This window comes from Dunckerocampus dactyliophorus, chromosome 14 (genome assembly GCF_027744805.1).
Source record: "Dunckerocampus dactyliophorus isolate RoL2022-P2 chromosome 14, RoL_Ddac_1.1, whole genome shotgun sequence".
NCBI lineage: Eukaryota > Metazoa > Chordata > Actinopteri > Syngnathiformes > Syngnathidae > Dunckerocampus > Dunckerocampus dactyliophorus.
This window is the reverse complement of record NC_072832.1, coordinates 23805054-23832592: the sequence shown is the minus strand read 5'-3', so window position 1 is coordinate 23832592 and position 27539 is coordinate 23805054. Positions and strand designations below refer to the sequence as shown.

The 27539-nt window shown below is 42.0% G+C and overlaps 2 protein-coding genes across 12 annotated transcripts in view; both read left to right on the top strand.

Moving 5' to 3' along the window:
• Positions 1-22706, top strand: part of itsn1 (intersectin 1 (SH3 domain protein)) — a 68682-nt gene extending 45976 nt beyond the window's left edge. For 6 of the 10 annotated variants that reach the window (XM_054798002.1, XM_054797999.1, XM_054797995.1 and 3 more), the window contains 19 exons: positions 587-632; positions 1387-1508; positions 2018-2141; positions 2221-2415; positions 7553-7674; positions 8580-8686; positions 8770-8871; positions 11979-12060; positions 12168-12266; positions 12355-12438; positions 12609-12692; positions 12798-12929; positions 14139-14219; positions 15295-15416; positions 15486-15568; positions 15638-15721; positions 15794-15858; positions 20164-20272; positions 21460-22705. In XM_054798002.1, coding sequence (XP_054653977.1) covers positions 587-632; positions 1387-1508; positions 2018-2141; positions 2221-2415; positions 7553-7674; positions 8580-8686; positions 8770-8871; positions 11979-12060; positions 12168-12266; positions 12355-12438; positions 12609-12692; positions 12798-12929; positions 14139-14219; positions 15295-15416; positions 15486-15568; positions 15638-15721; positions 15794-15858; positions 20164-20272; positions 21460-21608 — 1992 coding nt within the window. In that variant the 3' untranslated portion in view covers positions 21609-22705. Of the gene's footprint in view, positions 1-586; positions 633-1386; positions 1509-2017; positions 2142-2220; positions 2416-7552; positions 7675-8579; positions 8687-8769; positions 8872-11978; positions 12061-12167; positions 12267-12354; positions 12439-12608; positions 12693-12797; positions 12930-14138; positions 14220-15294; positions 15417-15485; positions 15569-15637; positions 15722-15793; positions 15859-20163; positions 20273-21459 lie in introns of all 10 variants that reach the window. The other 4 variants (XM_054798001.1, XM_054797994.1, XM_054797996.1 and 1 more) reach the window with 1 other exon arrangement.
• Positions 22707-24185: 1479 nt separating this feature from the next.
• The window catches only part of cdhr1a (cadherin-related family member 1a), a 47640-nt gene continuing 44286 nt past the window's right edge, over positions 24186-27539 (top strand). Inside the window, exon 1 of one of the 2 annotated variants that reach the window (XM_054798308.1) lies at positions 24186-24443. In XM_054798308.1, the coding sequence (XP_054654283.1) occupies positions 24365-24443 (79 nt within the window). In that variant the 5' untranslated portion in view covers positions 24186-24364. The remainder of the gene's footprint in view (positions 24444-27539) is intronic. The other variant, XM_054798306.1, reaches the window with a different exon arrangement.

Below are 27539 nucleotides of genomic sequence, written 5' to 3'. Positions count from 1 at the left end.
TTCTTTGGGCCCCAGAGTCAGCAGTACATTTCCATCTCAAAAAGAAGGGACATTCCTTTAAGGACAATGATGTCCAATTTCTGGACAGAACACCGCTCCTGTGAAAGAAGGTAAATGTCCAATTGGAAAGGCCCTCTCTAAACAGAGGAGGTTTGTGCCATCACATTTCATCTGCTTACAACAATGTCCTGACATCCTTACCCCAAAGATTGTCTCATTCGACTTGAAGAATGACCACTAACTTGTTTTACCGCTAGACAGGCGAACTACACATTGTAACGCAGGAGGGTCATTCACCAGCCACGCTGGGCCACAGCAATCCACCCTAGTGTGAGCACCCCTGGGGGACACACCCACCAGACATACAGTAAATAGGGAAACTCCACACCTAAAATTTGAGAACTCAAGAAGCCTTTTGGACAAAGGTGAAATGTAACTAACAGGAAAGCTAACATAACATAGTAATCAATTAAAGGCAATTGTATGTATTGAATTGATTTCAATCAAAAAATGCCCACAAAATGATAAATGATTGGCTGCTGTGGTATGCTTCAGAGTACTCTCATTTGACTCTTTCTGTCTCCAGTCTTTAGGATCAGCAGGGAAGACAGGCAGCCTAGGAAAGAAACCAGGTACAGGGTTTGGGGAGTGGGTGGAGTGTGTGTGGGGCGTTTCAAATACGTGCATGTGTAGCATAGTCGACTGTAATGTGATCGCTCCTCTAGAGTTACACTTGGGGTGTGCATGTGTTCACCGTGTGTGTGCGGGTTTTGAGGGAGGGATTGGGCTAAATCCATCCATCCACCCACTCACCCATCCATCCATCTTCCGCTTATCCGAGGTCGGGTTGTGGGGGCAGCAGTCTTAGCAGGGAAGACCAGACTTCCCTTTCCCCGGATACTTCGTTCAGCTACTGCCGGCAGATAACGGGGTGCTCCCAGGCCAGTTGGACACACAGTCTCTCTCTGGGTCTTCCCTGAGGCCTCCTGCCGGTCGGACCTGCCCCATGGAGGCGTCAGGGAGGCATCCTGACCAGATACATGCCTGAGCCACCTCATCTGGCCCCTCTCAATGTGGAGGAGCAGCAAGTTTCTACCAGACGACAGTGCTTTTTTAATTGATACACCGATACAAACGTGTGCACACATGCACGTGTGCAGTGGACTGCATTGCAATTGCTCCTCCACAGTTATAATTCACAAACTTTCATAATAGAAAGCACTAGAAAGACTTCAAATTAGTCCACAAAGTCAAAACCAAGATGTGTCATTTAACAAATATATGGTAAGGCAATTTAGTTTAATAAAAGAAAAATGACCTTGATGCTGTTTTGTCAAAATATGATCACTGAATCCACACCCTCTTGCGCTCCTGTCCTTTCATCAGAGATTGCCCAGGTCATCGCCCCCTACTCTGCGACAGGTGCGGAGCAGCTGACATTAGCGCCGGGCCAGCTCATCCTCATCAGGAAGAAGAACCCTGGGGGCTGGTGGGAAGGGGAGCTTCAGGTACTCAGCTCATATGATGACTACAGTTCGTCTCTCGCAATATCGCGGTTCCCTTACCGCTCCCTCGCTACATCGTTTTTCCAGAAATTATTTATATGATGGCAATTTTGTCGTAGACTATGGTCTATTATTAGTCAAAACAAACTGAAATACAAGTGACAGGTAGCATTCTGGCCACAAGGTGGCAGTAACGACACAAAACATTGAGACGTTACCTTACATTACATTATGTTACCTTGACACTACATGAAGTCAGCCATGGCATGTCCGACATGATAGAGTGGAAAAAAGTTCTCCTCCCATTCTGTGTAGAAGTGGTAAATTTTGGTCTTCTTAACTTGAGAAGAAACTACCAAAATATTCCATTGAATGCTGTAGTTGCGGAATTGCGGAAATTCATTGTGTCTCGGCCGGGTCTCGAACCACTTAACCACTATAAACGAGGGACGACACTATTCTAAATATTTTACTGTGTATTCTGAGGACATTCTGTGCTTTTATTGGTCCAGGCCCGAGGGAAAAAACGACAAATTGGATGGTTTCCGGCCAATTATGTAAAGCTACTCAGCCCCAGTACCAGCAAGACCACGCCCACTGAGCCCACCCCGCCTAAACTGGCCCCTGCCAGCACAGGTACACACACGCACGCACCCACCCACACGCACACTTTTCACATCAGCAGTGTAAAACACCTGGAATGTTCTTTGCGCAGCTGTGTGCCAGGTGATTGGCATGTACGACTACGTGGCTCAGAATGATGACGAACTGGCCTTCCAGAAGGGTCAGGTGATAACTGTGCTCAGTAAGGACGACTGTGATTGGTGGAAAGGCGAGCTCAACGGTCGGGAGGGTCTGTTTCCTAGCAACTATGTCAAGCTCACGACAGACACAGACCCCAGCACGCAGTGTGAGTGCACGCACGCACACACACACGTCACATGTAGACCTGCTTCACAAACACACATTGACGTCCTCTTGGTGTGATACAAAGTTCTCTAACACAAGTACATGATACACACACACACACACACACACACACACACACACACACGCGCACACACACACACCAGTGTCAGGTGTGGAGACGCTGTCCCTCTGTCACCATCTAATCCAAGGTTTCTGACCCTGACTTTCCTTTGGGCCTCCTTCATAACATCTACACACACGCACACACACACACACACACACACACCATGTTCGTGTGTTCATGCATGTGTTTTATTAGTTAGCATTAGTGTTTCCGCTCTTCCTGCTTGTCCCCTGGCATGATCCACCATAGATGTAGAGTTTCTAGAGCAATGCATTGAACAAAGCATGTAGAAGCTTAGCGTTATTTAAATGACATTCCAACTAGTGAGATATTTGTGTCTTGCCTGCTATCACCTGCTCTGGATGCTCTACTTCTACCCATATGCCGGCTATGTCTCCACTGCATGCTCCACCCACCTAGCACCCAATTTGTTGTTGTTGTTGTTGTTGTTGTTTTGTTTAGTTGTTTTTTGTTGATGTTGTTGTTGTCGTCCTCTCTCTAGGATCATATCATTACCCAGAACCCCCCTCTCCTCAAAGCCCTCAAAGAGACCCACTAGGCCACGCCCACTAGGCCACTCAAGCAATGGGACAGCAGCAAGAGGTCACATGACCCGGAAATGGCGAACCTCCACCAATAGAAGCCAAGAGAGACAGACAGACTTTAAAGTTAAGAGCGCCCACTGGTGGCGAGACGTCTGTCTTGTCTGCTCGCCTCGCCGCCATCTTTCCTCCTCCTGTTTTGAACAAACAGTGAGAGGCGAGGCAAACGAGGAGGCGTGACTCCCTGATTGGACTCATTTACATGTAGTTGTTTTAACTGTGACTGTATACACGCACACATACATACACGCGCGCGCACACACGCACACACACACACACACACACACACACACACACACACACACACACAGACCGTGACACGGCCCAAAGCTAGCGTGGTGAAGTGGATAGTGGGTCGTTTTGTGGCTTTAAGGGAGATTCTGTCACTGTTAGAACCAGTAGCTCAGCTCTCATCCCTTCTTGCTTCAACTTTTATTTTAACCTTGCTCTGGTTCAGCAGCTTTGTTCACCTGTCAGCCAAAAGTGCTGGCTCCACCCCCTTGCCCACTAACCCCTCCCCTCCCTGCAGCTTCACAGAAAGACCCACTATCTGCTGGAGGGACGACTTTCAGTGCTAAACTTTTAAGGCAAAGACCCGTCCCCCACTCCTTCCCTCATTGCCTCTCCTCTCCGGAGGAGGAGGGGGTGGGGCAGGCAGTATCGAGATAAGTCCCGCAGCAGCTAATGTCACACGGTGCAAGGAGGGCGGGCGAGGGAGTGAGCGGCCGGAGCGGAAGGCAGCGAGTCGTTACCACTAAACAAACCAGCAGCAAACACAACATGGTACAAAGTTTGGGACTTTTAACAGCACACAAACACAAAGTAGTTTTAACATTTTAATAATGACGTATTTACTCTATGTTCTCTCTATATTTTTTTTTATGTTTTATGTGTTTATTGCCTTGACTGTTGCTATGACGATCACACACACATTCGGTACTAGTGAATCATTCCAGCTCAGACCATTTTAAAGGAAAACTGCACCTCTTTTTGGAATTTTGCCCATCTTCCACAGTCTTTAGTGAGACATAAACACATGTCTTTGGCTTTGTTGTGCTCCAAAAACCTCCAAAAATGTTTTATGGTTTTATATTAGGGTGTCACGAGACACTCTGTTCACGAGACAAGACGATACAGGAGACTGGGTGAACGGTGCGAGACGCGATTTTAACATTACTTTTAAGGAAAGTACAATGAAAAAATATATGACAATATATTGCAGTGTACAAATATAATTTCTACTACATTACTCTCTTCTGCGCTGAGTGTATGCTTCCAGGCCCACCTTCACCCACCGAGACAAAGAGACTGTGACTGACAAAAGGGCTCACTCTGTTCATTCCATTGCTTTGTAGAACAAACATGCCAAGCTGCTGAAACCAATGCACAGAGTCAAACCTGCTTCCAGCTTGTTTGGAGGCAAGAGACGAGTAAAACAGACACGCATGCGCATGGCAATATATTGTGGCCAGTAAAATGATGTTTATTTTCATTTTTTGTGTGATTAAATAATTATTTTAATAACATCCCAGGCCAATACATTTTTTTTCTGAACGAGAAATCATTTTTGAATCTCGCGAGATCCTGTGACACAAGATTTTGTGACACCCATGCTCTGAGCGTGTAGTAACAGGCACATTCATGATAACATGCAATACTTACAGTATTTTGCTGTATTTTGGTCATTATTTTAAGCATTAGCGTAACTTGCGCTTGTTCCATATAACAATGGCATGAATGGAGTGAGCCCTTTTGTCAGTCTTACAGTCAGTCGGTGGGTGACTAGCATACAGAGTGCAGAAGAGTTTAACGTAGTAGAAATTAGGAGATTGCAATATAATATTTTTTTTATTGTACTTTTCTTAAAAGTAAAGTTAAAATCTTGTCTCATAGACTCCATCTCGTGTATCATAACGTCTCGTGAACTTGCGTGCCTTATAAAGCTTTATAGGTGGAATAGGTGTGTCCCATTACATGAAAGACGCGTGTTACATATATCTCACTTCAGGATTTTGGATGATGGGCAAAATTCCAGAAAAAGTGCACTTTTGCTTTAACGCTTGCTGCAAATGTGTGTGGCTGACCTGGAGCGTGCTCAGACGGAGCTTAGCTGGTGTAGCTCATCAAGTTCATTCATTTTCACTTCAAAAACTCAAATCAGGTTTCAAACGCATACACACACGCACACACACACACACACAAAGACAAAACTGTCGGCAGCCTTCATGCACTGAAACTTTTGAGAATTTGCCTCCGTTGGCCATGACAACAAACCCCACCGGGAAACAGTCACATTGCACGGTTTTTTAATCAAACATAAAGTTAATTTGAAAAGGTATAATACTGACGGACAGGAAGAGAGCACAGTTACAACACCGCCCATTTCTCACAGCGACAAGACTCCCCCCCCTTCCATTTGTTCCCGTATCAACAGACACTTATTGTAGCAGTTGCCATATTGTGTGTATTTGTTTAACCAGATGACAGTATTGTGATTTTAATGTTTACGCTCGCAAAGGCAATGAAATGATGATTATTAACATTTCTTTAATTTTATTAACCCGCTCACATCCCGTTGGTGAAGGCTGAAGATGACGCTCACGTGTTACAAGCGGAACACGAGCGTTCTTCTCAGCTTGTCATGGAGCAAGGTGATCGGGGCCGACTGTATTTTATTTAGCCTCGAAACAAACCATTTTTAGTAAAATTGCACCATGGAGTTGGCGGGCTTTTTAACGACTAGCAAACCCGATGAACCAATGAATGGATTAACAGCCAAATGTAACCAGACTGCACTTGTCAGTGCGTGTGAAAATGAGGCGTGATTGAGCTGTTTTATCAAAGATTTTATTTGCATACAGGATGAATGCAATGTACCGAATGTAAGCACGGCGCTCATTACTCCCAATGTGCTCACATTTTATGGGTGGAGATTGGAGTGAAGCGGTGAATCTGATCGGTCGTGATGATTAAACGCTCTGAGACACACTGGCGTCCGCTGTCCTCGTTACTCAGACACACACACACACACACACACACACACACACTGAGCAGCCACACTACAAGTTCCATTCAAAACTGACAACTGTCTTCTCTGTTTAACAAAATCATATGAATATGTACAGTCGTTCCTCGTTTACACGGTTAGTTGGTTGCAGACGCGTCCGTGTTAAGTGAGTTTAGGATTCATTGTTAATAAACGGATAAACGGAGTTGGAGCATAGAAAACCTGTTTGTGACTTTCTACATACAACTTTAACATTATTACAGCCCTGTCGACATGCAATAACACCTTTATAGTCATCTTTTACACTTCTAATATTCATTGTTTACGCCACATTGCAACTCATGTGCTGCAGGGACTCGAGACCAGCGTTGCCAATGTGGTAATTTTGTCAGTAAATCTGGCGACTTTTCCAAACCCTCTTGGTGACATATTTTCTCAAAAGCTGGCATCGTTGGAGATTTTTCTGGCACATTATACACTCAAGCCTTATTCAGACTCTGTCACTTACCTGCCAGTGTGTCAGAACATGTAATGGTAGAATAATGTGTGATAAATTAAACAAGATAATGCGTGTGTAGGCTGGAGGCGAGTTTGGATGTAATTATTACGCTGTCTAGACTTTGAGAGGAGCTGGTTGAGATAAAATGTTAATGTTATTTTAATTTGATAAAGTGATGGCCAATTTTAAATGAACACACCATCAATCAAGTTTATTTGTAGCTCTGAACATAATTTACTCACTTTTTTGTCTGTCCGACGAGGTTATGCTTTTTTCCTCGCAGTATCTCTTACCACATGATATGCAAAGAAGACGCAAATTAGGATGTCATCTAGCAACCTCTAGGACAGACAGTGGCTACTTTTGTTACTGAGAAATTGGTGCTCAAGACTTATCAGTTAGCCTAGAATAACTTAGGAAGCCGAAAACGTACCACTTCCACACGGGATGAGAGGAGAACTTTGTTTTTCCCTCTATCATGTGGGACATACCATGGCTGACTTCATGTGTTAAGGTAATGTCTCATCAATGTTTTGTCATTACTGGTACCTAGTGGCTAGAATACTACATATCACTTGTATTTCAATAGGTTTTGACTAATAATAGACTGTAGACTACCACCAAACTTAATTCATAAATTTCTGAAGAAACGAATTATAGAGGGACGACTGTACCACAAAAAGATCCAAGCTCATCAGAAAATCATAGCGCTTACAACCACAAGGTGGTATATTTGCAGCATATTGTGATTGTACTGTCTTGAAGTACGCTGCAAGTAACCATCTCGCAGTATGAATTGCTTATTGTCGGTTCTGACTTGAGGTATGTATATCATGACCTCTCTTCTGCATTGTTTGCTGGTGTGTGTCATACTGCTGCTCCTGTGTGTGTGTCGTGTGTTTGCAGGGTGCGCTGACCTGCATCTGCTGGACATGCTGAGTCCCATGGAGAGGAAGCGGCAGGGGTACATCCACGAGCTCATTGTCACCGAGGAGAACTACGTCAACGACCTGCAGCTTGTCACCGAGGTGAGAACACACTCAAACCAGTAACACCAGTACAAGATGAAGGATCAGAATATGGGAGAGGTTTGAATGGACAGTGTTTGTGTGTATTTTACCCACATAATGAGTGGAGATTTACAGTGGAACCTTGGTTATCATCATTAATTAGTTCCATAAGGGGCGTCTCAAACCGAAACGAACGTTAACCCAGTCAATTTTTCCCATAAGAACGAATGTAAATCCAATTAATCTGTTCCAGAAAGCCAAAAATGTTAACACAAAACACACATTTTTATAGTTTTACTTGAAGGAAACAATTGGAAATGCATAATAAATGATAAATGAAAGGGACAAATGAAGATTTCAAGTGCTCATGACACCAAAAAAGATTGATAAATAACAAAATGGAAGTACTTACTTCAACAAACATTTTTGACATACAGCTGCCATAGATAACTATGAAATAGGAGTGAAATGATGGCGCAGCTGTACTACAAGTTATTGTCTCCATGGGGAAACTCATAGTGGCACACGTGTTCCACATTATTGTCAGGCTTAATATGAAATGACTGAGAATATTTACTTATCATCTTGTTTTTTTTCCTCAGGTTTTTTAGTTAATTGTTTCGCATTCTGTCACTCTCTGTTGAAGTAAAACTGCAGTAAAATTATGTTCATATCTTTGAAAGAGTAAACGTACAAAATCCAATACTGTAGGCGGCTCTTCTGCTTCATAGTGAGACATGTGGGGTCACCTTTGAGCGACTGTTTGGATAAAGCGAGAAGTAGCATCTGCAAAGAATGCATTTTGTATGCTGAGTTGAATTAGACGCAAATGTAGTTTCCAACCGGACGCGTCTATTGATTCACATCCTGTGCATGTTGAAATTAATCTCCATCCTGCATGCACATTTGGACTTCTCGTGCAGATCTTCCACAAGCCTCTGCTGGAGTGCGAGCTGCTGAGCGAGAAGGAGGTGGCCATGATCTTCGTCAACTGGAAGGAGCTCATCATGTGCAACATCAAGCTGCTCAAGTAAACGATTATGATGCGTATGACAGTAATTAACATGCTGTACTTTGACAAAAATGTCACCCAAGCAAACGTGATGTCCTCAGGGCTCTGAGGGTGAGGAAGAAGATGTCAGGTGACCGCATGCCGGTGAAGATGATTGGTGACATCCTGACCAATCAGCTGCCGCACATGCAGCCGTACATCAGGTGATCTCAAGCATAGTCTTTTCTGACGGCATACTCAAACACTAGGCCAGGGGTGTCCAAAGTGCGGCCCGAGGGCCATTTTTGGACCCAAAAATGGGTTGTTGAACTGTTTTGAGTCCCAATGTTGGTGAATGCACCTCGCGTTCTCGTCTGTGCCATGCCACCACGAGGTGCGTGCCAAGTCGGCCCTTTGCAACGACTCCAAATAAGAATGGAAATAATCCACAAAGTCCGAGATTCACTCTGTAAAATGAATGATCGGTGTGAAGGAGAGGCAATGGCACCCATGTCTGTCACGTCACATCACATCACGAATGTCCTAGTGCAGGATTCTCAAATGGTGGGTCGGGGCCCAAAAGTGTGTCGCGGAACTATTTTCAGTAGGTTGTGGGTCAAACCCCCCCCCAAAAAAACACAAACAGACAACTTTAATGATGGTGAATGCACCTCGGAATCTTGTCATTGCTATTCGCTTGCTACGCCACCGCGAGGTGCATGCCATGTTTTCTGGGCGACTTTGTCAAGCTTGAAGAAGGGAGAGGAAGGAAATTGAGTGGGGACTTAACATGCCGTACGTCCAACACACAGCTGTCAGATAACCGCTGGAGAAGAGCACCGGAGAGAGGACAGTAACTCACCGCTGCATCCCATGTTGTTACAAACAGTCCCTTCAAATTAGGGGTGTCCAAAGTGCGGCCCGGGGGCGTTTGTGTGTTTTTGTTTGTTTTTTTTTTTATTGGCCATTGGCACATTCTCATAAAAATAATACATTAAACAAGAAAAGTAAAAAAAAACAAAAAAAAAACAGCGAAAATGGAAAAAGAGCAGAATACAGGCAAAACATTAGGAGCACGAGAGATGCACTTGGAGAGCGCAGACCTCTGCCAAGCGGCATACTTCCCCCCCATATTGTGATTCACACCAAAATAATAATCCTACATTTTTTGGATCAGTCTTTGATATTTCGTAGAACCTGTTGGAAACTTGTCCCGTTTTTTTTTCCCAAGTGCTCTGACCCTTTTTTGTGGAGTTGTTTGCACAAATTCCAAAAATGGTCGTATCTCGCAATGTTAAAGAATCCCTTAAAAAAATTTTGGATCCAGACAGTGATCCGAATCCAAGTTGCAATTTTAGAAAACTTAGGTTTGGTAAAAGTTCTAATAAGATAAAGACATAATATTTAGAGGAAAAAAATGTACGAGAAGAAAGTTTCAATATAAAAATAGGGCTGTCAAAAATTAACGTGTTCACCACGGTAACCAATTTACTTAATTACGTTAACATTTTTAGGGTAATTAATGCATGCGCACCTTGTCAAGCAACCCCTCTCTGTTATGACGACAGACAGGAGCACAATACTGTCCCCCCACAGTCTGACGCTCTTTTAAAACTTTATTTTGACCAGAGCACATACATGTATCTCCAACTCACACACACACACACACACATCTCTACTCCTCCTCGGGATCACACTACCTCATTGTCACTAGACGACAGTGAGGTGGTGCATTCAGGGACACTCGGAACATCACAATAACATCTTTATTATGCGTGTATGTTTGGTCTAAATAAACAGAAATACAAAGAAAAACAGTATGTGGACATTCTTAACACTAGCGTAACTTACTCAAGAAGTACATTTTGCTGCATTTAAGTATGTTCGGAAAGCCCAGAAAATACAATCTACACTCAAAACAGGGCATTCAACTTTAAAAATTATTTGGTCTTTGAACGCAACCAGTCACAGATCATAACAACATAGTTAATGTTAGGCTCGGCGAGTGCCGCAGATTGGATCCCGAGATGAACCAAAAAAGTGAAAAGCACAAAACAGGATACAAAGTACAACTGAGGAATAAATACAAACGCAAGGTCACCCGGAAGTATCACAGGGAAAAAGGACAAAGAACTGAAAGAGCTACCGAAAAGTGGGTAGAGTAACACTTACACAAAAAGCTCTGCTGAAAACCAAGCAGGCACAGTAGCAAAAGAATTGCTTACGCTGCCAGAGTAAGCCGGGCAGGGAACAAAGAATAGCAAGTAGGCAGAGATACACTACAAGTAGCAAAACTGTAGGTTAGCTGCTGACAAGGAGAGCCTGAGTCGAAGATCAAGTGGCAACAATCTGGCAGCAGGTGGAGGAGCACTTGCGTCTTAAGTAGGCTCCTGATGTTCTCCAGGTGCTGCCAATTAGCTCTCCATGAGGGTGTGCTGCAACGAGGAGCAAAATGAGGGCAGCATTGCAGCACACAGCACACCACAGTTAAAGTGTGATGAAAATTTTATGCTAATATTTAAGAGACTGGTGTTTTAGATTTTCAGACATGCGTGCTATCTTTTAGCATAATTTAAAGTTTCAGTTCATTTGGAGCTGTTAATACTTGCAAATACAGTATGTCATTTATCGTTTTGTTCATAAAACACAGTAAAGAAAAAAAAGGCATATTTCACACATAGTTGCAAATGGTGGTTAATCATTAATTCATTTGAATACCGATTAATTTGATTACATGTTTTAATCGTTTGAAATCCCTTAAAAAAACAGCAAAAATGGAAAAACTAGCAAACAAGTGTACCATAAGCACAAAAAGTGATAACACTTTAAAATAAGGTACTCAAAATTACAGTAGTTAATGAGGAACAAACCTACCTAACCCTAACCACTACCCATTAGTTACTCATTAGTTCTTCATTAGTTCCTCAGTAACTAGTCTAAATTCATGTGTCTTCGTCATTAGTTCCTCAGTAACTGCTGTATTTGTGTGTACCTTATTGTAAAGCGTGACCCAAAAAGTTTATTCATATTAACAATATGTTTGTCACTGATAACACAAAGCTGAGATGCAGACTGTTTTTTCTTTTTAAATATAAAAATAGGTTGGTTTACAAAATGTAAAAGTGGCATCCTTAGATTTTTCAGTATGTGCCCCTAGTTGGAAAAGGTTTGGACACCCCTTCTTTAAATTGAACAAATATGATAAGGTTGAGTTGAAAAAAATGGATCAATTGGGGTCGCCGCTTGTCATTGAGGAGTGATGGTGCCAGTCCAGTTGAGGACCACTGGTCTTGTGTAAGTGCGCACCTTACTGGTGTCAATGTGGCTTTAGGTTCTGCTCGTGTCAGCTGAACGGTGCCACGCTGATTCAGCAGAAAACGGACGACAACCCCGAAATCAAAGACTTCCTCAAGGTATCGGTCCATTTCTCTCTCTCTATCTCATCTGTCCAATAAGTTGATGAAAAGTTGTCCAGTAGGCTCTAAGAAGCCATGTTGTCCGTTGATGTGTCTCTTGGCAGAGGTTAGCCATGGACCCTCGCTGTAAGGGCATGCCTCTGTCCAGCTTCCTGCTCAAACCCATGCAAAGAGTCACGCGCTACCCACTAATCATCAAGAATGTACGTATGAATGGCTTGCACACACACACACACACACACACACACACACAATAGTTGATTTCCATCTGCTCTCCTTTGCCGCCAACAGATATTGGAAAACACTCCAGAGTCTCATCCTGACCACAGTCACCTGAAAGCTGCTCTGGAGAAGGCTGAGGAGCTGTGCTCTCAGGTGAGGGTGACAACAAGTCATTGTGGGCAAACCTTGAATTGGCGACTGACTTTTATTTGCTTTGAGTGGCTAGCACTTCACCTTGGAGCCACAGCAGAATGTTCTCCTGCTTTTTCTTCCCATACTTTCCTTGTAAATGTGAAGCAGTGATACACGTTTGTTGTGTTTAGGTGAACGAGGGCGTGAGGGAGAAGGAGAACTCTGATCGTCTTGAGTGGATCCAGGCTCATGTTCAGTGCGAAGGCCTTTCTGAGGTTGTTTATCTTCTTGTTCTTTGCTGGGTTTCCGTTTGGCGCCACACTCGTCCAACAGAAAGAAGAAGCGAAAGAAATATTGATTAGCTATGTGTTCTCTTTCAGCAACTGGTCTTCAACTCAGTCACCAACTGTTTGGGTCCCAGGAAGTTCCTTCACAGCGGCAAACTTTTCAAAGCCAAGAGCAGCAAGGAGCTCTACGGTTTCCTCTTCAACGACTTCCTGCTGCTCACACAGGTGAAGACCCTCGCACTCTGACACATTAAGAGTCGTGCTGGACATCGAGTTGATAGTCTAGGCTTTTAGCTCAATGGCTAGTGTTCTTGATTCTCATTCTGCATGGCAAAGTCAAGAAAGCTTTCTCTCTTTGAACGTGGTGGGATTGTTGAGCTGCATAAGCAAGGCCTCTCGCAGCGCACCATTGCTGCTGAGGTTGGACGCAGTAAGACAGTCTTTGAAACTTCTTCAAACATCCTGACGGTTATGGGACTAAAAAGTCAAGTGGTCGACCCAAAAAATGTCACTGGTCCTGAGCCGGAGGACACGGGACCATCCTCGGCCCAAATGAAGGTTGTTACTGGTGCCGAGTGCAGTCCAATACCCATCAGATGCCATCTGTCTGAGAAGGCTTTTGAGAAGAAAAAAAGGTATTCAAAGGCCTTGTCTCCTTCACAACACCACAAAACTGGCCGTTTGGAATTTGTAGGAGAGCACCAAACATGGGACATTGAAAGGTGGAAGGAAGTTTTATTCTCGATGAGAAAAAACCTTGACGGTCCTGATGGCTTCCAATGTTACTGGCATGGCAAGACACCTCATGATCTCATGACACCTGAGATGTTTTCCACACGGCACAGTGGAGGGGGCGCCTTCATGATCCTTCAGTGGAACAATGGAGCTTCAGGTTGTGCAGGGGTGTCAAACGGCAGCTGGCTATGTGGAGATGTTGCATGTTCCCCTGATCTGAATCCAGTTGAGAACATTTGTGGTCGGATATCAAGGAAAGATTACAAAAATGGACATCAGTTCCAGACAGTGGATGCCCTCCATGAAGCCATCTTCACCATCTGGAGCAACATTCCCACTAGCCATATGGCCAATCCCTGTGTACTTTGTTCCTGAGTGTGCAACCTTTGACAATGGTGGCTATTCTTCCTCTCATTTTTCTCTTCATCCTTGTTCTCATGCTTCTCATCCTTCTCCTCCTCCTCTTCCGTGCTATATGTTTGTCTCTTCCTTCTCCTCCTCCTCCTCCTGCTCCTTCTCCTCCTTCACCACCACCTCCTGCTGCTTCTTCTATCTCCTCTCTCCGCCCTCCTCCTCTGTCGTCTTCTCCTCCATCCTCCTCCTCCTTAAACTACTGTAAGTATGCAAGTGCACATACTGAAAAGCAGGTTGGGTCACCACATGTGACTGAACGCTCCTTCCTTTCATTTCATCCATTAGGTGACCAAGCCTTTGGGTTCTTCTGGCTCTGACAAAGTCTTCTCATCCAAAACACACCTGCAGTACCGCATGTACAAGACGGTGAGACAACACCACAAACATATTTTTACCATTGTGTTTGTGACTTCCTGGCTCTTTCAATATACAGTATAAACCTTTTTTTAAATACACTTTTCTTCTAAAGATGTTCCTGTTAAATTCGATTTTGATGAGGAAAATGCTACCTGCAATTTGAATTAATGCTCCTATTTGTGTGTGTGCAAGTCATGTGATGCACACACGCATGAAAGCTGACATCACTAACCATTTTTAGCTGTAGTCGTCCCTCGTTTATAGCGGTTAAGTGGTTCCAGACCCAACCGTGTTAGGTGAATTTCCGCTATATAGGATTCAATGTTAATAAATGGAATATTTTTGTAGTTAATAGAAAACCTGTTTATGACTTTCTAGATACAGGTTTTGACATTATTAGATGTCATCAAGCGAACTGTTCATTCTTAAAGAAGTGAATAATTTTTTTAATGGTTTTATTATTTTACTTATTTTCTTTTTTTATTGTTTGAAATACAATTTTCACATATTTATCTGATTTTGTCTTGTTTTTTTCTTGTATATGAGCTTGGCTATGTTGTAAATCACCCTCAACATACGTCAAAGTTTAAAATAAACAAATACAAAAATAAATGACTTCAATTAATTATTAAATTATTCATTTATTTTAATTAATAAACAAATTGAATGTCTTGTACAGTATTCTTTATCCTATGACATAAAATACACTACTTAAAAAAAAAAAAAAATTTCACTTTAGGTGAATTTGCAAAGTATCAGATTGGTTTCACTGATACCAGCCTGAATTTTACTCTGTATCAGATCTGAAAACGAAAACGTCACTAATGTTTTGTGTCATTACTGCCACCTAGTGACCAGAATACTACTGCATACACTTGTATTGCAATATGTTTTGACTCATAATAGACCAGAGTCTACCACCAAACAGCCATCATTTATTCTTTAATTCATTCCTGAAAAAATGCGATATTGCGAGGGCGACTGTATTGGTGCTCTAGATAGCGATTCAATCATTCACTTCACACGTTTAGGACGCAAAGTGTGTATCTTGCCTCCAGTAACGGATCTGTGTGGTGTCCTCCAGCCCATCTTCCTCAATGAAGTATTGGTGAAGCTTCCGACGGACCCTTCGGGAGACGAGCCTCTCTTCCACATCTCTCACATCGACAGGGTTTACACGCTGAGAGCCGAGAGCATCAATGAGCGGTAACCGGCGCCACAACTGCTGCTGACATTTGTTGGACTGTCACGTGACTGCGTTCACTATGTGTGCAGGACGGCGTGGGTCCAGAAGATAAAGGCGGCCTCGGAGCTCTTCATTGAGACGGAGAAGAAGAAGCGAGAGAAAGCCTATCTTGGTATTCCTTTTGTTGCGCCCTTTTATGGTCATTTTTGTGTCTAACTCTTAACTCCGCCCCCTCGCTCAGTGCGTTCCCAGAGGGCGACAGGTATCGGAAGGCTGATGGTGAACATCGTGGAGGGAATCGAGCTGAAACCGTGTCGCTCGCACGGTAACAAGCACTTGTTGTGTGTCGCTTTAATGTAGCATACCAAGATTTTGATGAGGGTTTTGTGTGTTGCAGGCAAAAGCAACCCCTACTGTGAGGTGACCATGGGCTCCCAATGCCATATCACTAAAACACTGCAGGTAGGTCTTTTCCCACATTCCATGTTTTCCTTTAAGGCAGTTGTCCCCAACCCCCGGGGCCGTGGGTCTTTTGGTACCAGGCCGCACAGAAAGAAAAAATAATTTCCATTATTTCATTTTTTTTTATGTTTTATTTTGAAAAGTAGCCGGATTCTGTCTGTTACATCCGTCTCACTTGACGCATGTCCATTGTGCGTGTGCTAACTTTCTCTCATGCCGCACAGATAGACTACTACTGTATATTTACCATTTTTCTTTCACCTCATTTTTGGTCTCAAATGCTGATACTATGTAGGAATGCATAAAGGTAAGTTTTGATGACTTATTCAGTGCTAATGTGCACATTTGTCTCAAGTTAATTCATGCTAGCGCACTGCCTTTTCCCACACACGTCAAACGGCGATGTAATAATCTCTCTGGAAAAACTTGGCTGGAATGTGAACTGTTGGATGGTGGGTCGGCATTCGTTTTGTGCTTTTAATTTGATGTTATTCATGTCTTAGTTTTACAATACATTATAATACAATACATAATAAATAAGATAAATTAGATCGCTATAATGGCTGTAATGTACTTTTTTTAAAATGTTGCCCATCATCCCCAATCCTTATGGGAGACATGAACACACAAAACAGATCAAAGTAGGCAGCTAATTAATGCGCGTAATGGGACACACCTATTCCGCCTGCAGAGGCCGCTATTAAAACACTTCCAAAAACCTCCAACAAGGTTTTATGGTTTTCTATCCATGCTGTGAGCATGTAGTGACAGGTACATTCATGATAACATGTCATACTTACAGTAGAAATGCACAATATCATTTTTTTCAAAGAAATACCAATAACTTTCTACTTCTCAAGACCGATATGGTACGGATAACCGATAACCAAATCAACCAATTGTATCTCCTTTTTAAATGTTGTTTTAACTGTAGTTTGTGCACACCTGGAGGTAAGAAGGACTGGAACAAATTAGGATTTGACCAACTGTACCTGTTGATTTGTCCTAATCAAATAGCATGACATTACTACTACCACATCACTACTATCAGGAGAACCAGAGTATATAGGGGAAGGAGTCACCTGCTGTGGCCCAGCAAGGTGCACTATATTCGGGCACACGCTCCAAGTAGCTGGCGCGGCGGTGCTGACGTTTCAGGTTCTTTGTGTGTCTGATGTTTAGGGAGTGGTTAGCATGTTGGCCACACAGTCACAGTCCGGAGATCAGGAAGACTTGGGTTCGAATCTTCGTTGGGCATCTCTGTGTGGAGTGTGCATGTTCTCCCCTTGTGTACGTGGGTTTTCTCCGGGTACTCCAGTTTCCTCCCACATTCCAAAAACATGCATGTTAGTTTAATTGGAGACTCGAAATTGTCCATAGGTGTGAATGTGAGTGTGAATGGTTGTTTGTCTATATCAGGGGTCACCAATGTTTTTCCTTGTGAGAGCTACTTTTACAAAATGAAAATGGCCAAGAGCTACTCATTTTTGTAACATTTATTTTCAGAGCTTATTTTAAACCCAAACAAAGCGAATATGCTTGTTTTACCAGAACATTAACAAAATGCTGGTGTCCACAACTCACATTTTGTATTTCAGAATGCATTTCTTTCTACTGTTCTTTCATTATTAACTGAAAACCTGAATGAAAAGCAGGCCCACGGGCACCACGTTGGTGACCCCCGGTCTATATGCTGGCAACCAGTCCAGGGTGTACCCCGCCTGCCAGCATACCTCCACGACCCTAATGAGGAGAAGCGGCATAGAAAATTGATGGATGTCCTAATGCCCTCATATCCGCCCCATAATTATCGAGCACCCATTTTAGGCATTAGTGGAACTTCCTTCCTGGGTGCATTGATTGCACATAGCAACATAGAAAGGAAGGCTACAGCTAGCGTTAACTTTTCCAAACTCCAAAACAAAAACACAGCAGCAGTGGCGGCAGCTCCAATATGTAGCGTTACCTTTTGGTAGTGGCCTGAGGCATTGTGAGCGAGTGTGTGGTGAAGCTAGCTGGCTAGTAGCTAGCCAGTGTGGTGTGGCGAGGTGTCACTACACCAGTAACGTAGTTCTTTGGCGTAACAATGTTAATAACAATAATAATAACAATGTCGCTGTAGCTTGTTTAATATGCAGGACACATTATGTAAATTGGGTGTTATTGGCGCTTTTTGGAGGGTTTTTCAGAAGGCTTTATAAGCAGAATAGGTGTGTCCCATAACATGCATTCTTTTTTAGCTGTTTTTCTATCTTTAGAACGCACAGAAAAGAAAAAGACATGTGTCCATGTCTCACATAACGATTGTGGCTGATGGACAAAATTCCCCAAAATTCCTTTAGCACAAATTCCCCGTGATCCTGACCATTCTTACTACTTGCACATTTCTTCCGGGCCACCTATTGACATGTCGCACACAATTCCCCACATGTTCCTGATTCCGCATTTTCCACAACACATTGCAAACAATTTCCACAAGTTCCACATTTCTCAAAGGATTCAAACCATTCCAACATGAAAACATTCATGGAGATTGGAACAATTTCAACAGTATGAGGAAAAACTCATCAATTTACTTCTTTATACATGTGGGGTACAGTTTCATCCACAACGTAGTGGCAGCTAGGCATAATATCGCGAGTGTGGAGTTGCTCAATGAAACGTTTAAACCCGACATTACCCAACACCGACAGGGGCTTGCTCTTTTCTGGTATGGCTAATGACTTTTGCCATCCTCTGGGAGTTTGCCGTGAGATGCGGCTTCATATTCGTGATGAGGTTGGTTGTTTTTCCTACTCTGGGATCGGCTGCTTGTATTGGAGTGCCAATATCAGAGATTTGAAAACAGTCGCCCCTCACTATATCATGGTTTTTCAAAAAATAATGAAGAAATTATTGTTGTTTCATGGTTTCCTATGACCTATTATTAGTTTTTAAAAATGCAGATTTAAGCAAAATCGTATTTTTGGTCCACATTAAGTATTTTCAAACATAAAAATGGCTAAATGATCTAACTAAATAAACTAAAGTACAAATACAAGGCAGAAGAAATGTCTTACTTGTGAATGTACGATTCTACTGTACATTGGCCACGAGGCCAGAACAGGCAGTTATTGTAGGTTTAAATTATCTCACACAATAATACTAATCATAATTCTAATAATAAAATGGGCTACTGTCGGGGCCATAACCCACAACAAGCTAAAACTTAACTCGGAACCTCCGACGTCACTTCCTGTTCGCCTGGCGCTAAGGGAACACTAAGGGAGTAATACGAGCGTAAAGCCATTTAAAGCCGCCATTACAATACATTGATGAGACAATAGCCACCGCAGGAAGTACGCTGTCCAGAAAAAAGCAACATGGAACTGCTAACGTGTGAGTCTGTAATCTTATTTATGTCTAATATGTCTAACTTTCTCTGTTTCTATCTATTATATTGTGTAATTGGAATGTAAAGTTGAGTTGTCTAGATGGCTCTAATAATGTTAAAAACCTTTATTTCGAAGGTCGTAAGCACGTTTTTTATCTTATTTTCTCTTATTGCCACTATATTGGGTAATAGGAATGTAAAGGTGACTATAGGGGTGTTATTTCATGTCTGGCGGGCTCTAGTAATGTTACAAATTTGTATTTCAAATGTTGTAAACGAGTGTTCTATGTCTTAGATGGCAGTAATAGTATTAAAAACTGTATTTAGAAGATTGTAAATAGGTTTTCTAAAATATTCCGTTTATTAATATCGAATCCTATTTCACGGAAATTCACTTACGGCGTCCGGGTCTGGAGCCAATGAATCACGATAAACGAGGGGTTATTGAAATTTTTTTTTTTCCCATATCGACTCGCTATTTGATATCAATATCAGATTGGGACATCGCTATACCATATGTCTACGTGTTTACCACTTCCACATTTCTCAACTGATGCTAACCATTCTAATGTCAAAAATGTTCCATGCTTTTTTTTTTTTTTTTTTTTTACACAATCCCCAAATCCTTAATCCATCATTTCCATAATTCCATATTATACATGAACAAGTTCCCACAATTCTTACTCCTTGCACACCGATTCCAATGTCAAAATCTTCAGCGTATTGAAGACATTTTAGTTATTGACTTTCACAGTCTTAAAAATGACCAATTTTTCCATTATTTTACAAAATTCTATTGAGCTTCAGCTCTTTAGGAGCCACACTCAGTTTTTGCACAAATGTCTTTCTCTGTTAGCACTTATTGTCATTGTTTATTTGTATGGATGTGCTAAAAAAAAGAAAAAGCTAAGATGTGAATGTTGTTGTTGCAGGACACATTGAATCCCAAGTGGAACTCCAACTGTCAGTTTTTCATTAAGGATTTGGAGCAGGACGTCCTGTGTGTGACTGTCTTCGAGCGGGACCAGTTCTCACCTGACGGTCAGTGCTCATATCTTAATGGGTGTAAAGCAGGGGTGTCCAAAATGCGGCCCGCAGCAGTGTATTGGCCTGTGGCACATTGTAAAAATATCATTTAACGAAAAGACTTAAAAAAAAAAAGCAGCAAAAATGGTAAAATCAGCAATAAATTTACAGGAATAAAATGTATTTTAAAAATATTAGGGGAAAAAAAGTTTTTATCTAATAAAAATAAAAAAATAAAAAAATAAAAATAAAATTAATATAGTTGGAAAATTAGGTTGTGGAAAAAGTTATAATTTTATGAGAATAAAGTCAAAATATTCTGGGAATAAAGTCATAATTATAAGAAGAGCATTTACAACAAGGAAGTTTAAATAGTTGGAAAAAAAAAACATCTGTAATTTTATGAGAATTATGTCAAAGTATTATAAGAAAAAAGTTGTATTCCAATGAGGAAAAAGTTGCAATTTTACAGCAATAAACTTGTAATATTGTGAGAAAAAATAATGTTGTTTTAGTAGCATAGATTTGAAAATCTTAAAGAAATCTTGTATTATTTTTTTTAAGTCATAAATTAAAAAAATATATTTTTGGAAAATTAGATTGGGGGGAAAAAGTCAGAATATTACAAGAATAAAGTCAAAATATTATGGGAGTGAAGTCATAATTACAAGAACAAAATGTACAATTTGAAATAGTTGGAAAGGTAAAACAAAACAGCTGTAATTTTGTGAGAATAAAGTCAGAAGTATTACAACAAAGAAGTTGTATTCCAATGAGGAAAAAAAGTTGCAATTTTACAGCAATAAACTTTTAATATTATGAGGAAAAATAATGTCATTTTAGCAGCATAGAGTTTAAATAGTAAAGAAATAATGTTATTTTTTTAAGTCATAAATATTACAAAAGTTGTAATTTTTGAAACATTTGATTGGGAGAAAAAGTCAAAATATTATACGAATAAAATAAAAATATGGGAATAAAGTCAAAGTTACAAGAAGGAAGTTGAAATATTGGGAAAATTTAAAAAAAACAGCTTTTATTTTATGAGAATAAAATCAAAATATTAAAAGAAAAAAGTTGTATTCTAATGAGAATAAACTTGTAATATTATAAGGAAAAATAACCCTGGCTGGAGGAAGAAGTATAATTAAAAAATAAATAGATAAATAAATAAAGGTCGTCCATGTTTTTTGTCCCCTCAGACTTCCTGGGCAGGACGGAGATCCGACTGGCAGAAATCAAGAAGGACCAGGGCTCCAAAGGACCGATCACCAAGCGCTTGCTGCTCCACGAGGTTCCCACTGGCGAGATCGTGGTCAGACTGGACCTCCAGCTCTTTGAGGAGCCGTGAAAGCTGGACCACACGGCACTACCATATCGGGAAGAAACGGGAATGTCCGGCTCGAGGCTGTGCTACTTTTATTCCATTATTTATTGACTGCAAAGCAAATGAATTGGAATGAAGACTCAGACCAAGTATTTCATTTGCTGCTGAGTTGGATCATTTGGCAGCTTGCAAACCTTCACCGTCTGTTTTGGACCAAAACATAACTGCAATATTTCATTCGACTGATGTTCCTTTTTCAAAGAAAGCTGCAACAAATTTGATGTTTGAGAGGACATGCTGGAAAGACTGTCTGGTCCTGCTTAGTCCCTTTGCTGGTTTTCTTTCTCCAGTGACAATCCCAGTCCTCATTTGTTTGTTTGTGTGTGTGTGTGCGTGTGCGTGTGCGTGTGCGTGTGGGTGTGTGTATTACGTTGTGGTCTGGACATGAACAGACCTTTTAAATGAGTTTCTTTCCTCCAAACACTGGTCATGTGATTTCCTTAAAGTGCCACACATGTACAAGTTTAATGACGCTATGCTAACAGCGCTACTAGAAGACAAGCGTTAAAAAAAAAAAACACATTGTGGCTGAACTTTGGTCACCCAGGGAACATTTTGGTATGTTTTTTTTTTAATCCCATTTTTGACATCCTACATGTGACCTCTGACCTTATGTTGTTGCTGAGAGCTGCCAGGGTGGACGTCACACTGCAAGGGCGGCGCTAACCCTGACAAGTTTGAACAGGAAGGTTGTGCAACACGTGTCCCCCCCCCCAACACACACACTCAACCTTAATTGTGGCATCAGCAGAGTGACACAACCAACCGTTACCTTAGCGACCAGCCACTGTCCAATCAGACGTCTGTGCGTGCGCGTGTGAGAGATGGTGCAGACTGAAACCAATCAAAAAGCTGTCTTAACCCATTCCCCCCTCCCCTCTTCTTCCTCCTTACACTGTACTAAAAAGTCATCTAATTAACTTTGGACCCGTTCTTACTGTCATGCCTCCTGGCTTGTGTATAAATACTACTGAGAGTTAATATATGAGCGCTATGATGTACCTGTACTGTCTTTTCAGTGTTAATAAACTCCAGTTGGACCAACACACAGGACTACTTTGCCTTTGAATAAACAATAAAATAAATAAGACGTTCCCTCCTACCCACATTTATTCAAGCTGTGAATATTCCACCTTTAAAGTGCATGTTTGTGCTGCTTTTGTATGTTTTTAACAGGCATGAGCGCACAGGAAACTGTCAACGTGCCTTCAAAATATTAGCATTCTCGTCACGTAACATTAAGAACTGGTAAATTCCTTAAATACTGAGCCCTTGTGGGATTATTGATTATGATTTCTCATCTATTTTTCAGTATTCATCTGGTTTGTGTAAGAGGATTCGCGAGTGAGGCTGTTATTTTTACTCTTGGGGGGCCACGGCAGGACCCAGAGATGGCAAAAAAAACCACCACTTTTCCGACAGGTCAGTTTCCGGCCGTTTATTCAGGTCCCGCCTGTCGCGAAATCGCATTTTTTTCAGGGCTGGGAGGTGGGGGAAACCTAGCACACATGCATCAGGGGGTCTGGCAGGACCCAAAGATGGCAAAAAACACCATTTTTCCGATGGGTCCATTTTTCGCCTTTTTTTCATTACCGCGGGTCTCACGAAAGCGCATTTTTCAAGTTGCTGAAACTAACTTTTCTTGTCCAGGAGCTGGACGAAACCTACCAAACATTCATGGGGGAGCCGGCAGGACCCAAAGATGGCAAAACCCCCACTTTTCCGACGGGTCAATTTTCAGCCGTTTTTTGAGGTGCGCTTAATCAAAATGAAGGAAATGGATGGTACTACAACATGACATCATAGTTACCATTACCAGGGTACATACTGTACATACTATCATTTGCTTTGCAAGTGCCACCATTTTTGCAATTGAAAGCGGCAGCATTCTTTTTCCCCAGCAGATAGCGCCATCAACCAACTTTTTATTCAAGTTACCATTTAAAAAAAAACCGTCATCATTTACTATTTAAAGCAGAGAAAAGTGATTGCTGGACTGCGATTAATTTGACTTCATGCATTATGCACGCAGTTCTTCCTAATTTCCTTGACAAAACGCCTTAACAAATTCATCCAAAATGAAGTTTGGTCATGTTATGTTATGTGAATTCATCTTTCAAAAGATGACAGGTGATTTGAAATAAAATTGTGCATTTGCTTGGTTTGCGATGCCGCTCTGGAGATCAGGAGAACCAGGGTGGAGAGGGGCCAGGCACATTTCGTCTGTCCCCCTTTGAGTCCTCATGGGGCGGCAGGGGTAGAGAGGCAGGCCGAGGCGCGTGGAGCCCCCCGGCGGATGCACGTACGTACAAAATGTGTCAACAACGCCATCGTGTCATAACTTCAAGGTGCAGACTTTTCCCCCTCTTTAGTTTTATATGTTACTTTTCACGTTGATTTTCTTGCAACAGAGCAGGCTTTGTCATTTTAGCAGTATATTTATGGTGTTTATTGAATAATTAAAAATCGCTTGATGAAGACGCTAGCATCTTCCGCTGTGGAACAGACGTAAACAAGATGGCCGCGGCGCTCCGTCGCGGATGAAGATGCGAGCGCATACACACGAATAGAGAGGCGACAGTGCGCAGGGACACGGCGGGAGACAAATATAACACCAAGGGATTTGTGAGGTCAGATTTTTTTGAGGAGGCATTTGTATGATGCAAATGTATTACTCTTTTGAACGCATACTGTTTTGAGAAGCCAAACACTTTACTTAAATGACCCAGCAAGTAAGCGGAACTACGTTCCTCGTCACGGAAAACCGACCAGAACTGGACTCGCGGGACCCAATGAGGGGTAAGTCAGTGTTGAAATAGTCCATTGCTGATGGGGATGTCAATCAACTTCATGTCAAAAAATCCCAACTATCCCTTTAAGACTTTTTCCTTGTTAGAGTACAACTTTTTTTCCCTGCAATATTTCATGTAAAATTACTGCTGATTTTTCTGTTTGCTGTTGTGTGTGTGTTTATTTAGATTTCCTATTAAATTATACTTTTAGAATGTATAAAATATGTATAAAAGTATAAAAAATGTATAAAAAAAACAGCCGTGGGTTGCAAATGGCCCCCGGACCGCACTTTGTACATCCCTGATTTAGTTGAAGCGGTGTGAGGAAAGAACAAATCTATAGTTTTCTGAGAACACATCTCTTAATCCCTCCCATTTCTGCAGTTTTGTTTTTAATTTATCTACTTTTTTCTTGTACATTTTCTTTATATAATTTTGACTATTCTCATAACATAACTTTTTCCATAACCTACTTTTCCATCTTGGGCTCAAACAGGTCGGTGACCACTGCTGTCAGGCATGTCCGAAAAGGGGGTTACACTTGGCTTTGCTGTGAGTTCACGGCCGCATGTGTTTGAATCTGGTTCCCGGAACGTGTTCTGGTCGTGACGTCACAACCAAGATGGCGTCGGTAAAAATCCTGTCAAAACCATCACTTAGTTTCACTCCTTTTTCATAGTTGTGGATTTATCTACGACAGCAGGATGACAGAAATATTTTATTAAGTGAGTACTTTAATTTTGTGATTTTCAAAGGTTTTTTTTGGGTGTCATGCGATTGGCTGGCGACCAGTCCAGGGTGTACCCCGCCTCTCGGCCGAAGTCAGCTGGGATAGACTCCAGCATACCCCCGCGACCCTAATTAGGATAAGTGGCATAGAAAATACATGGATGGATGAGTACTTCAAGTATTGGTTATTAATGATTCCTGGATGTGACGCACTGAAGTAAAAACCACCTTCATGGAATTGATGTGGTGATACTCTGATTTAACCACTAGGGGGAGGCAGTGTAAAAGAATGCAAGGTCATCCAGTCAGACTTCACGTTTAACTAGGAAAAGTATTTCACAATTAATGTTAATAAAATTACTATTGTATGAACATAGATTTTGTTTTTCACGTGCCGTAGCAAAGATATAATTAAGTTTTCCTGCGCATATGTGATCACTTATGTCAGTGTTTTTGCCATTTACACACTTGGATCTTTTTGATTTGTCTCATCATTGGCTGAAGTGCAGCTTCAAGCTTTTTGATAAAAATCTTGTTACGGTGCGTAATGCACAACATATTCAAACAAAAGCCTCCAAAGACATCTGCCAGTCGTCATCTGAGTTCATGACTTTTTTTCTTTTTTCTTTTTTTGCTGCACAAGTAGCGTGTCATGTCTTTTGGGATTTGCTTGGAGTCATGACTCTGTGTATATTCACTGTGCAGCCACTCTCTGCAGGTTTATTAAATGAAAAGGCTGCTATAGTACACTACTCTGCATGGGCAGATTAAAGGAGTGACCTAGTTTTTATTGGAGTGGACCAGGACTAAAAGCGAACCTCTGCCCTTGGCAAACCACACTGGAGATTATCAATAATAATCCAAAATGGCAAGAGTTGAATTGGGTATCTTGACAACAGGTGCTCGGACAGACAGCGTGAACTCTGTGCTGCACGCTGCAAAATAAACAGAAAACTTTTCTTAAGTGTTTCCGAATGCAGATGTCTGTAATAACTCTGATCGCTTGACATGACGGGACATGTGCGCTATTTGCGGGTAATTTGGCGCACTTTGGATTGCAGTAATCTGAAATGTTCCTGGCATGTGACGGTATTTGCTCTCAACATGTTCCCCTGATATTTTTATGGAGCACTCCAGAGACATGTCAGCAGGGCGCGAGCCAAACTCGTTCTCCGTTTTAACATCGCTCCTGGACGAGAGGCCAAAAAAAACACGCGCGACAAAACATGTTTCCTCATGTAATCCCTGCGTGTCGTGTATACGTCGAGTCACTGCGAAAATGCTGTTTGACTGTACAAATATCCTTGCATAAATACTAGTGGTGCACGATAATTATTGGGAATTATGATGTCATACCGAGAAATCAGATTCAAATCCGAACATTAAAAATAACTCCAATAATTTTAAAAAATGCTCCAATGAGGCGAGATTACCCGTACCGTGTTCCTTTTTTCTCCTGCCTGTGACGTTAACGGCCTGTCGTAACTTCCCCTGAGATCACTTGTAAACAAAGGAAGACTAGTTGTGTGCTAGTTGTACCAAATGCTCCGGGATGAGGGGAAAAAAAACCCCATCGAGCACACAAAAAACCTCATCAGCCACCTGGAAGGCCAGCACCACGGTGTTTGAAAAGTGCAAAAGGTTTGCCTGAGACCTCCGTGCTGACACATCAGCTCCTCGGGACATGTGTCCGAATACAGTACACCTTTCTGGGCCACAGAAGGTGGCTCCCTCCGCTCTATACTCTGGTTCTCCTGATAGTAGTGATGTGGTAGTAGTGATGTCATGATATTTGATTAGGACAAATCAACAGGTACAGTTGGTCAAATCCTAATTTGTTCAAGTCCTTCTTACCTCCAACTGGGCACAAACTGAGAAGTGCTTTGTGAAGTGCAGCGTTGTCCTGTTGAAAAAGCCAGTCATTACCACACAGACGAGGGCCTTCAGTCATGAGGGATGCCCCCTGCAACATCTTCACATAGCCAGCTGCCGTTTGATTCCCCTGCACAATCGAGAGCTCCATCGTTCCATTGAAGGATCATGATGGCGCCCCCTCCACTGTGCCGTGTGGAAAACATGTCAGGTGGGATCTCCTTGTCATGCCAGTAACACTGGAAGCCATCAGGACCGTCAAGGTTACATTTTTCCTCATCAGAGAATAAAACTTTCTGCCACCTTTCAATGTCCCATGTTTTGGGCTCTCCTGCAAAGTCCAAATGGGCAATTTTGTGGCGGTGAAGGAGATGAGGCACCATTAATAACCTTCACCTATTTCAGGCTGTTCGCTCCCTGTATGACTGGTGTCAGAGCTTGGTCTGCATTGCCGGCAATAAGTCTCGTTTCCAGTGAGGGTTGGACACTGCCAGCACTGCCC